General features: G+C 39.8%; 1 protein-coding gene across 1 annotated transcript; it reads right to left on the bottom strand.

Moving 5' to 3' along the window:
• Nucleotides 1-1,634: 1,634 nt before the first annotated feature.
• irx5a (iroquois homeobox 5a) lies at nt 1,635-9,885 on the bottom strand. The gene is made up of 4 exons (XM_072518268.1): nt 9,767-9,885; nt 4,989-5,417; nt 4,272-4,677; nt 1,635-3,907 (listed from the first exon to the last, which is right to left on the bottom strand). The coding sequence occupies exons 2-4, from the start codon at nt 5,223-5,225 to the stop codon at nt 3,186-3,188; spliced, it is 1,365 nt and encodes a 454-aa protein (XP_072374369.1). The 5' UTR covers nt 5,226-5,417; nt 9,767-9,885; the 3' UTR covers nt 1,635-3,185.
• Between the last annotated feature and the right edge of the window lie 2,895 nt (nt 9,886-12,780).

The following is a 12,780-nucleotide window of genomic DNA, read 5'->3' as shown; positions in this document are numbered from 1 at the left end:
TCTTTAATATATAAAGGCTGCCCTGGAGGAAGATTCGTGTGTGATTATACAACAGCCAATTCTACCCTGGCCACCAATCCCTAAAACTCATATCATTTTAGTCGGAAGCCACAAGGTAACTAACTAGTATCTGGTTCTGAGATATTCTGACTGTGTAGGACATTGGAAATAGTATTTGTAAATCTGTGCTAATCACTTCAGCAATTTATAAAAGATCACTTATTTATGAAAAAATATAAAAATCAGCTTAAGACTAATACCGCCTGTAAGTCACTAATCCTTTAAAATTAAGTAAAGATTAATTTAATTCCTGAAACAGACACCATAGTCACACTACTAATTTGCATAGATTCCACGAAATAAAGTAATTTACTACTAATTCCTTGTTTGAAACTGATCACAACTTTAAGCTGCAGGTTATTTTTGTATGCTTAGAAAATACACTGAAGAAAGCCAGATGGGGAAGGAGGCGAGGGGAAACGAATAATTATGGTGCTGCCTGATGATATATTGCAATCACGCCAGTGCAGCTAACACTTTAGCACCAGATAAAAATAGAAGTTCTGATTTGAATGTCCGAGAGACTCTGAACATTGTAGCATCGTTACAGGGGGTATTTATACTCGCCCCCTGAGACACTTTCCGACAATTTACTGAAATAGTAGAAAGATGAAATTAAATAAGATTGATGGCAATCCATTTTTCTGAAAAACTCACTGCTAGAGAATCTGCATCTTGAAGAGAATTGGCAAATTACGCCGCCTTTCTCGAATGTCTTTTTAAATGCACGTCCTATTATGCATTGTATAAAGATTGTTTAAGGGAGGTATTACGGAGCCATTTTGTGGGTAATGAACAAATAATATTGCAAAATGCTTCATTTTGGAATAACATCCCGTCCAATTCGCTGTGCGTGCACACCAGTTGTGTGTGTACTGTTTATTTTGTTTTAAATAGCGAGTGCTGTGATGCACCTGAGTAATGTTTAGGTCCTGGGTTAATGGTGTGGGTATGGCAAGCAACAATCTAAACGTATAATGGGCTATAATAATATGCAGACGGCACATTCAAACCCCAGCCAATGAAACTATTTATTTTTTAAAAGGTGTATTTTATTCGGGTTTTAATTGTGAAAACATTCACAATGTGGTACGCTATCATTTCAGTTGGTTGGAAAATTCGCTAAATCTTTGAAACACACGTGCCGGCGTTCGATTTAAGTGTGACAGCCAAGAGTGTGTGTTATCTCTGCTGAAGGACCGCTGGAAATACAAATAGCATAAGTAATGTCTTACATTAACAAAATATATACGTGTCAAGTCCAAAATTTACATCAGTTCCTCACCACCCAGCTAACTTCAAATTATCGGTAGATTAGGTCGAAATGTGGAGCTTTTATACAATATTTAATGGGCTCGCTGATTAAATTCAATTGAGGGAAAGGAGGCGACATCTTCAATTTAATTGCCACTATAAATGAGCTCTTTTTTCCCTCGTTTTCCCTTTTTCTGGAGCGGAGGAATTAGAGGGGGTCTGTCATTAATATTTAATTTCTCAATCTGTTGATCTTTTAAATTAGGATAGTCGGGCTGAATCCATTCTACGGAAACATAAACAAGAAACATCACGTTGCATTTGGAAAAATCAGGCTGAGATTTTATTTACAAACATTTCCGATTCCATTGTTTTGCAAAGAAAAACACAGCCGCATAAATTAGTAAAAGCTCTGGGTATAGTTCTTACAAAAATACAATTCAAATATTTCTATCTCCTTCCAGCAAACTCGATACACAGACAATATTTCACACAAAAAAATAATTTCTGGTCTTCGACGCATCGCACTTGGAGGTAGAGCGACATGTTCAGGGCATTGACTGGGGTGAAATTATTCACATCAAATAATAGGAGGGCGATTTACTTCCATTTTGTAAAGTTTGACGATACATTGATATTCCCTGGTTTGTGCATTGGAGGGTTTCTGTTGCAGGGAGTGCTATTTGATTCGATTTTCAAAAAAAAAAAAATAGTTTAAAAAAGCCTTTTTGGCACTTAGTTAGAAGTACGGTGATTTTCTATTCGGAACAAGTGTGACACCTACCTGCGAATCTGGGAAAAGTTCAAGTCACACTTTTAGCTGAATGGGTTCCAGTATCGTAACATTGAAGGTGGGTGGGTGGGGGGAATATGAGTAGCAAAACAAAACAAAAAGTCTTCAGAAAAGCTTGCGGCCAACACCGGAGAATTAAGCGAATTTGCATGGTAAACGAACACAACTTGTGGGGGTGGGGTGAGGAAAAGTGTAGGCGAGGATATCTTGTATGGATGTCATCATGCATTCACTTCTCTACCTCAAATATAGCACGGCTGCGCTTTTTTGCGATAGTAATGAAGACTAAATTTGGCATAAAATCGAACTCATTAGTAAAGTTCACCAGATGATTGCTTTGCATAAAACACGACACTGATTGGATGTAATTAGGTTAAAGGATGGCACTTTAGTTTTAGCCTTATTATTCCAGCCAGTTCTTCCATTCTGCTAACTGCACGGTGAAAGTGCTGCCCTCCTTATGGCAATAATGTCATTTTTAAAAATAAAAGTTCCTCACAATTGTGTTGACGAGACAAACCAAGCCAAAGCGCAATGATCGGATGGATGTGTAAGCCGAAACTGTGATTAAATTAAATATTTACATTTTGCTCAGCAAAATTTCATTTATGTTTTCCTCGAGTAAGTCTAATTTGTGTTTTGTTAAAATCTGCCCCCCAGCCTCCACACACACACTTAGAAAACAGTTTTCGTCTTAAATTAAATTGCCATAATCTTATCTCGGAAACATTTCAAAAACACAGATTTATATTATATATGTGTATATATTATACCAAAGAACAACAATAATATCTGTACAGAAGACTCGTTTCATAATTTACTTCAAAGAGGGTGTATTATCCTTTTTAAATACAAAAACGCTACATTAAATATACAGAATTAGTCTTAATACAAATTAATCCGTGGTTGGTTAAGACATTTTTTTCAGATGTTACATTTTTTTTGAACAGTTTGCATCAACAGATTCGAACATATCAGAAACTAAAGAAATCTTTGTTACTTTATACCATCTTGACGGAAAATACTTTGCCATGGCGACATAATAAATAGTGTCCAGCGATTCGGCGGTGAACCAGTATTAAATATTGAACATACCTTTCTTCAAATCATAAGACGATGTGTCCTTGCAATGATCTATTTGTGTCGAGCCCTTTGTTCTAGCTTCTGGACAGAGTTTTGCCAGAGCCTCTGCTCTACTTAAGACAGTCTGACTTAATCCATTGGAATTGAAGTGTGCTGTGCTGCTACCTCCGTGGTGGCTGTGAAGGTGCCCGAAGCTGCCATAGTTCGTGTAGCCTGTGTAGAAGGGCGAGGTGTAATAGAGAGGCCGGCCCAGCACGGCGCTGTTCGGGTAAGGACAAGGGGAACGGGACGGAGACGAGGCGCTGGCAGACACGGCGCAGCCTTGACCCGGGCACGCACTCTGCTGCTGCTGCTCGCTCTGTTCCTTCGACTTGTCCGAAGTGGCGATTTCCGCCAGAGACCAGAGTTTGGGCTTGGAGCTTGTTGCCGGGGGGGAATGGATGACTGAAGTTACATTGCAGTTCGCTGTGTTACTCGGGAGAGTGTGAGTTAGGTTTGTATGTGCACTTTCCAATTCGGAGTCGGTGCTTTCGTGCAAGAGCTCAGCTCCACGAGGCACAGCCAGGGAAGAAGTCGTGGCTTTGGGCGAGTGAATGATTTCTCTTTCCTCCGCGTCTTTTAACTCCGAATCGCTCAGGCTCTGCCCACTTTCTTTGCTCGGATCTTGTTCCTCAAATCTTTCGCAGGCAATTTCTCCCATGTTCGTTTTATGATTCCCTGTTTGAAACAATCCAAAGAGAGAGAGAAAAAAAACACTTATTCTATCATAAAATGCAAAGCAAAATCAACATCTTCAATATAATCTAATGAGTGTCATGATGTTTGCTTCAAAGGAACTCAAAATGATGTGATATTTGATTTGTTGATTTCGCTTCCACTGTGTTATTTGAGAGAGGATATTTCAAATGCATTTGGCAGTATTGCATTTTTTTAAAGCGTCTTTGAAGCTACACGTGTAGCGAAAATTACAATTTAAACGAAAATCAGTGTGTCATTTGCTTTTGTGTGCTTTATAAATAATAGAAGCAAAATCGGCTCCGCGTCTTTATTGCAAATGATTTCGCTGAAATATTCATCTTACCTGACTCTGGCTCGGACGAGTTTGTCTTGTCCAAAGATTTCTGCGGCTCGTCCTCGTCGTTTTTTTCCAGGTCGATGTTCTCTTCTTCCTCCTCGTCTTCGCTCCGATTTCTCGGGGTCCAGGTCATTTTGTTCTCTTTCTTCAGCCTCCGCCTGGCGTTGGCGAACCAGGTGGACACTTGGGTCAGAGTCATTTTGGTGATGATGGCCAGCATGATCTTCTCGCCTTTGGTGGGGTAAGGGTTCTTCCGGTGCTCGCTCAGCCAGGCTTTCAGCGTGGCGGTGGCATCTCTGGTGGCATTTTTCCGGTAAGCTGGGTCACCGTAGGGGTAAGAGCCTAAAGGGGCAGCGTACGGGTGATATCCTATAGATCCAGCCATTCCCGTCGAGTGATCATAGGGAGAGCCCTGAGACACAACAAACACCCGTCAAAATCGCATTTTGTACCAAGCGCTGTTATATCTTAGCGATATCATCTTGTTTTTTAAAAATGCAAACAGCTAAGATTGCAATAAAATTAAGCATTTTTTTGTTTAAAATAACCATGTTAACCAAATTTGTCGAATCGATTTGCATTAAAATAACAGACCCGGGACGCCTGAAAAGTTTGGAAAGAGGGAGGTGAGATCTTTGCAGAAATGAACTCAAAAAGAGGCACCATTTCTATTCAGCAATAGTTATGAATGCATTCTAATGGTGTGGAGGAAACATAACTCACCACGTAGGAAGTGAAGGCAGCGGTCGGGTCTGTGCCGTACTGGAGGTGGCTGTTGTAGCCTGGGGAAGGGGCTGTAAACGCTGTAGATCCGGCGTAGGGGCTGAAGGCAGATCCCGAGGAAGATCTCCCAAGTTCATCCGTCCTGGGTCCCGATATCACGCTCGTGCTGTACGCTGGACACGAGTAAAGAGCTAAAGAAGCTGACGGCTGATACAAGTAGCCCTGAGGATACGACATGGCTTAAGATTCGGGTTTTGTGTGTGTGTGTGTGTGAATCGGTCCCCCTATTTCCAAAGCTCTGGTGTGGATTGTGTGATCTGGAGTCATACGCCGGCAGATTGCCTGGGTCTGCGCTCTCAGCGGCTGACTCTCCCAGTGTTTACTTGCTCAGAGAAGTTTTCCTTTGGATAGAGCTGCTTGGGAAAGGTCCTGCAAGATGCAAGTTAGAAATTCAGGCTTTCTGACGCCTTCTACGCATTCGCAGCTCCTCCTATCAGGGTGTTGTCAATAGAAGAAAGGCAGCAGCCTGATGGGGTGCCATAACCAACCTAATGAGAGGCTTTCTCTCTCTCTCTCTCGGAACAAGCCTCACTTCAAGGCTCAAGTGCGCCGGCCCCTGGATGGCAATCTTTTACCAGGCTCCAGCAACTTAACTCCGAGTTTGCTAATATTATACGCGACACAAACCTATATAATCAGGAACAAATGTTGATCTTACTGGAAATGCCTGCCAATCAAACTCCCCCAAAGTACCTTTTCTGACCTTTGCATCGATTTTAGATTTACAATTCACAAGTAATTACAATTCTATGGCGTGCGATGTTACATGTTTACCATGTTACAGGTGTGTATCCATCGTATACAGCAATGTAAACCCAAGAGCCATTTCAGAATCAGTTATTGTCCCATGTCAAATGCAGGGGGTGTTTTTTTTTATTATACATGTACCTTGACTCCTTAACCTCGGATTCAGATGGTTTCGAAATACACCGGCAGCTCGGCACTCCGCCCACGTGGCTCGGTTAGGTATCTCGCCTAGTGAATAGCTAAATCATAATTGGTTCCGGGGAAAAGTCATGGGGGAGTGGCTGGAGGTGAGAGCCGGCGCGGACACGATGGGTCGAATGCGCGGTTGCCATTCTATGATTCGAGACGGTTCGGTTCCCACTGGGTGCTGATGTTAGATAAGGGGCAATGATATTGGTTTCATCAACTCTAGTTGGGGTGGTGGTGGTAGTAAGTAGCAAATGTTTTCAGTCCTGTTGATGGAAGTGCGAGTATGTGTGTATTTTGTGTGTTTTTCATTCTGGGGTGAAATCAGGATGGGGCTGGGCTGTAATGCCACTTGCCGCCAGCACCACAGCCACACTTGAGTAACTGAGCATTTGGGTGAGATGTTAGAAGAGAGCTGAGCCCCATGGAGCCTTGCCCCGGTATGAAAAAAAGTTACCATTCGCCTGAACCCGGAGATCGCATTATTGCTTTTAAATCACTCGCTGTTTTTATATTTATATTAATCTGTTGGGATTGATTCAATTTCGAAGTTATGTCAGTGCAGTCTGCAACACTAATGCAAAATGAGACTCACGAAGATCAACAATTGCAACATTACTTACACATTATTGAGAAACTGTTTGCAGTTTGGTCACAGCTACAGTGAGGTTGTTTTCACACAAACGCCCACTTTTCATTGAATACAAATCTTCGAAACAAATGTTGTGCATAATAGTTAAAGAAGCCAGTTTTCACTACTTACTAATTTTCACTAATTCACGCTAGTGAGTAATCGCCGTTAGTAAGTAATGCCAGGGAATTATAAAGCACAATGTGCAGACTGTGCGTGCATCAAATTTGTGGATAGAATTACTGTTGTAAAAATAGACACAAGTCCAAGTGCATAATAAAATAAAAACCCTGACATGCAGTTTTTGGACTTTTAAAATAAAATCTATTCATCTTGGGTTACACAAGCACGCTTGAGATTATAGAAAAAACATTTCTGCCTGTCATTTGATTATTTCGTATGCTGAGAAATGGGTTGGGGGTTGATTTGGAAATCAACAAATTTAAGATTTTGCGGGGAGAAACTATTTTTAAATGATAATTCTTAGAGCCATAGACAAATTACAGTGTAGGAAGAAGCCATTCAGCCCATCCTGCCTGTGCTAGCTGAAAAAGGCAATTGAAAAGAGAAAAAGTAGCCACCCACTCTAATCCCACCTTCCAGCGCTGGGCCTTTCAGGTCACAGCACTTTCGGGGAGGACCCTGGTACATTTTAAATGAGTTGAGGGGTTTTGCCTCCACCACCATACCAGGCAGTGAATTCCAGATACTCACCAGCTCCTGGGCGAAGAGGTTTTTCCTCATGTCCCCTCTAATCTTTCTACCAATCACCTTAAATCTGTACCCCCTGGTGATTGACCCCCTCTGCTTTCCTTTGTACTCTATCTAGGTCCCTCATAATTTTGTTCACCTCAATTAGGGTCACCACTCAGCCGCTTATGTTAAAAAAAACAACCCCCAACCGCAGCCTATCAAATCTCTCTTCATAGCTACAATTTCCAATCCCTGGCGACATTCTTGCAAGTCTCCTCTGCACTCTCTGCAGAGCAGTTATGTCCTTCCTGTAATGTGCTGACCAGAACTGTCCAAAAAGCTCCAGCTGTGACCTAAACAGCATTGCATACAGTTCCAGCATTACATCCCTGTTTTTGCATTACCACCTTTTCCACCTGCCCCGCCACTTTCAATGAACGTGTGGACATGCACGCCAAGATCTCTCACTTCCTTTACCCATCTCAATAACCTCCCATTTATTGTGTAATCCTGAGCTTTGTTTTCTCTGCCCAGACCCCTCCCCCAATCACACGTCTCTGGATTGAATTCCATTCGTCATTCGTGGTTTCATATTAGTGAAGAAATTGAGTTGTTGGAGGTTCAGAAAATTAAGGAATGCCTGACCCTGACATTTAAAGAAGATTAAAAGATTTTTGCCCTTTGAAAATGGGATATGTATGAAGAATGAATCCATATATTATTAGTTGATAGGTCTGGTGACTTGCATTCAGTTACATGTACATTGGTTTTGCTTCATATCATTTTAATATGATAATCTGTAATAAAGTACAAAACACACATATCTTAAAAAGGAGGAACATTAAAGTGAATTTAGAATCTGAAGTAACCATCAGTATGGGCTTATATGCCGAATATCTGAATTTGGACCTGAAAATGTGCTTTGATATCTGGGCTAATCTGTACTCAAACTCGGGCACTATTCAGATGTCCTAAATATCCTTACTATGTGCTTGTTACCATCCATCTCTCTGATCCCCCAAATCTCTCCCTGCTGTAAGAATAGATGATATATAAGAGGTTGCCAGCTGAAGCTAGAACTTCGGCAACATTTTTTTCTTAATTTGTTTAAAAAATTGTTTTTTCTTTCCTTACAGTTAGAGATCATCCAAGTTTTATTTGAGTATGCATCCATGAAAAACATGGAAAAGTGCTGAAGCCAGAAGGGCCCTATGTACATATGTTGTATACTTCTGCATAATTCCTGGTAGGTTGTCGGACCATAGTGTATGGAAGAGAGCACAATTAAATTATTCTTGATAATGTTGATCTCTTTATACCCAAAGTATTACTTTATATCTCTATAGAAAATAAAACTCCACTGTACTAATAGACATGTGAAATAACCATATCATTTTGACATACATTTTCCAACTTTAGCAATTAGGATTCAGAAGGTCAGAACTCGATGCCCTCAAGATAGAATCTGAATCTTAATACAAAATATTGTGAATAATCTATGAACAAACTGTTCTAAAATATTGTGCAGGGTGTACAATAGCTGTCCCCAACCTTCCTTTGTGTTATGACTTTGGTCATCTTTTGTGTCACCATTTACAATTATAAATTGCTGTAGCAAAATTTTGCATTCTAATTCACTAGGCTATGCTACCTGTCATGATAATAGTTGCAGACTCTGGCCAACATATGGATGGTGAAACAGATTTCTGAAGTCTCTCAACTCTGTTATCCTGTGTATGTATGAAAAACTTAGAATCATCAACTGACCACAAGCACCACAAAGAACAATTTACAAGTAAAATACAACTGCTAGTTTGAGAGCCATGGCAGTAAAGTACTCTAGGATTACACAAGTGACTATTTGTTAGAGGGACTAAAGCTGGAGGCAGTTAAAAGTAGTTTTGCAATCTGAGGAGCAATAATTTATTTTAGAAATGTAGTTAAATATTTGATTTATTATACCCATAGGAGTTGGTACCATGTTCTGTATCAGAATTTTACATGATTATTCTTTACTTGAGATATGTGAGGTTGCAAAAAATTGACATGGATGAAATCTTACAGCTTTTCTAATGGATTCAGAAAATATCAGTACTGCAACGATTCTAAGAATAGACCAAAGCCACCGAGCATGACAATGGTCATGATATCTTCATCAAGGATGCTAAGGGTCAGAAGAGACAAAAACTCTTGGGTGCATTGCAGCTAAATGTAAATTTAGCTTCGAGAAGCTTTTGATGTTACATTTTATTGCTTGCTAATGTAACCCACAGAAGTCTATTACCCATGTGAGGCTAGTTTTCTTCAACAACCAACACTATTTTCTCACAAGTGATTGTTGTTCAATCATTCAGTACTGGCTTCCAGGAACATAATGTTCACAAAAATACATAAAACCTGCAGTTCTCAAGAGAAGGTCAGAGAAGAGGAAGTTTGCTCCATGCGCTGGTTTTCCACTTACATTTATTAGCTCTTGCTCTTTTTCTCTCTCGCCATATTGAACCTATACTGGTTGTCCTGTGTGTCAAACTTGTGCTTCAGGTGTTCAAATTACACTTTTTTTCCACTTCACTGCACCATCGACCATTCTGTATATTTCCCTTCTTTAAAGCAAATGGGTAAGTAATGATTAGTAACAATATGATATACCAAGTTTTAGGCAGTGTGTGAATTTCAGATGACAATTTGTCCTTGTGGAACTACATTTTTGTTGGAAAATCTGAAAGACATTCACTGCAGTACTTCCCTCTAGCTGCTGTACAATTGTGTAGAACAGCTGCTGACTATATCTATGGATCCCATATTTGCTGTTGCATTTTGGCATATGATAGCTGAGTGTTTTGATGACCATGGTTGTTGCTTCTTCCTCTTACAGTCTAAGCAAGATTTGAGCTATTGCAGTCTTAACATCTAATTCAAGTCTTCATAGTGTGTATGTGACATGTGACCTGCTTCGTGCTTGTGATTTTGGGACACATTGTTGGAGATGAAGACTTCCAAAGGCACTAACTGGATCAAACAATGGTTCAAGGTTCGATGTTACTAATAGATTTGATGACAGACTGTTATCAATCCCAGTGACAGTAAATCAGCTTTGTGTATTAAGTGTGCATAGTAGGAACCAACTGTCAGAATTCTGACATGGCACTTCTACTCTAGCCTTAAGAGCATTGGAATAGAAGTCTAAACTAAGACTAAATTCAGGATCTCCTCACGTTTAATAAGCCTAAGATATTATTATTGGTGATATTAACAGGAACATTAAAAAAAATAATTAGTTGGTTAATTTAGTGGAGGCCTAAAGTTATTCTTGTTATTTTTAATGGATTGACGGACAACCTTGCAAAAAATTGCAGGGGAATCTCATAGTAATAGATTAAGTGCTGACATTATCAACGATAATTTTTAGACTCTACTGTCAATTAGTGAAATTCTTTGCGTGTGATTTAGAATCCATCCCATGCACTGCTGTGAAAATCGAATTTGGGGTGAGGGCTTTTTCATTAGACTGAACCCTTACTTAGGGATTTTTCTTCAAGATGACATCCCATGGCATCTGGATAGAGGCGACTCATTTGCCAGCATAAGAGACAAAATACTGTACTTGGTTCCAACATGTGAAATGTAAATAAAATACATTGTAAAGACATAGTTAATTCTGTTATAGTGGCATACACAGGTCATCGTGCTTTGGGAGAGACAGAGTTAACGTTTTAGGTCCATGACCTTTATTTAAGTTCACTGACCTGAAGCGTTAACTCTGTTTCTCTCTCCACAGAGCCTGTCAGACCTGCAGAGTATTCCCAGTATTTTCTGTGTTTATTTCAGATTTCCAGCATTCGCGGTATTTTACTTGCATTATTGTGCTTTTGACATTAGGAAACATGTAGGACATGTAGGACATTAGGTCCTAATGTAGGACATTAGGTCCTACATTAGGAAATCCCAATGCATTGTTGATTGGGAGGAGAGCCGACATACATGTAAATGATTAATTCAACATTGATTTCAAGAGCAACGGGTCTTAAAACGAATGCACCGCCGTCCTTGCCTTTTTTTTAAAAATCACGCCCCGCAGGGATTTCAGACAGTTTAACGCTAACTTGGAATTTCTATTTGAAATATAAATCAAAGCTAATTCATTTTCCCCCATGCTTTCAAAATCTAATTTTAACGGCAGAGCCATTTGAAGTTTATGTTTCCAGCACTAATAAGTTTGGGAAATGTAACGATTATTGTCTGGACAGACGTAAGACGCGTTATTGGGGATGCCCCCCACGTCCATCCAGGGGTGAAAAACACTGCTCCTACATTAGGATGGGGGCAGTAGTATAGAACGATTCGGCAGCATACACAGCGTAAGGTTTTTTAGCGTCTGGTTTTTATATATATAATTCTCAAATAATACCAATTACTTGGAGCATTCGATAGAGGAGTGTCACTTTTACTCTGTAGTACATACTCGCTGATTTGCTGTCTCCCGCACTCTTAAGCTCAAAATGAGTGTTTACTGGTGGATATAAGCACGTATCTCCTCTCCAAAACTCATAAAAGGGTAGAAGCGAAAGCAGATTAAAACCATATGAACTGGGATAAATCCCTGCCGATCAACGGATGTAATCTCCTTTGATTCCACCAGATATATTTCCCAACACGAACATATCCCGGTTTATTTAATTCTCTTTGTCTGCTTATAGCAGCTATTCTGCTCAAGCCCATATCTCAGCGGGCAATCTCGTAAATCGATAGTTCCCAAAGTCTTCTGCCCTGCGAGATTAATCAGAGAAGTGAATGTTGTATTTAGCCCCTCAATATAATACGGTCTTTTTTTTTTACTGTACAATGCCATGCTTTGATAATATTCCATGTTAGTGGTTGATTGAGATGTTTGTTCTTGCTCTCATCTGTTTATAATCCGTTTTTGTTACTTTCAATTACTTTTTTTTGCCTGGATTAAAGGCTTAATTTTACATCTTTCTGAAATCATCTCCGGTAAAGCTGTATTCATACAGGCGAATGGCCACTACTATTATCAAGCAGAGAAATATGTCAAAGTTGTTAAAATATGCATATTAAAATTTCTTTAACGGTACTTTCACAATGAATACGTGTGCTACCGTCTATACGTTTTGACCAGATCGGTGGTTAATTTCCTTTGAACCGGTAAGACGTTTTTAAATCAAACACCAATGTACAAACTTTTTGGGATTTTATCAAACGCAAAATGTAAGTGAGGTTTTAAAATTAATCACGGATCCATCTGTAAATTCTGGAAAGAAGAGTTAATTTTCCTATCATAATATCCTAAACTTTGCACAGCACCATTTGATTTCGGTGCACTGGATCTTGGGCACTGCAATCGCGCACCGGAGCCACCTTAAATAAGATTCTTTGCGTTTGATCTTTTGCACATGATACGTTGCAAAACCACCATCTTTCCTATTTCCACTCCTTAAACATCCCTGCGCTTGCATT

This window comes from Scyliorhinus torazame, chromosome 10 (assembly GCF_047496885.1).
Source record: "Scyliorhinus torazame isolate Kashiwa2021f chromosome 10, sScyTor2.1, whole genome shotgun sequence".
Taxonomy (NCBI): Eukaryota; Metazoa; Chordata; class Chondrichthyes; order Carcharhiniformes; family Scyliorhinidae; genus Scyliorhinus; species Scyliorhinus torazame.
The sequence above is the reverse complement of the archived record's forward strand: the minus strand, read 5'-3'. Positions and strand labels throughout refer to the sequence as shown.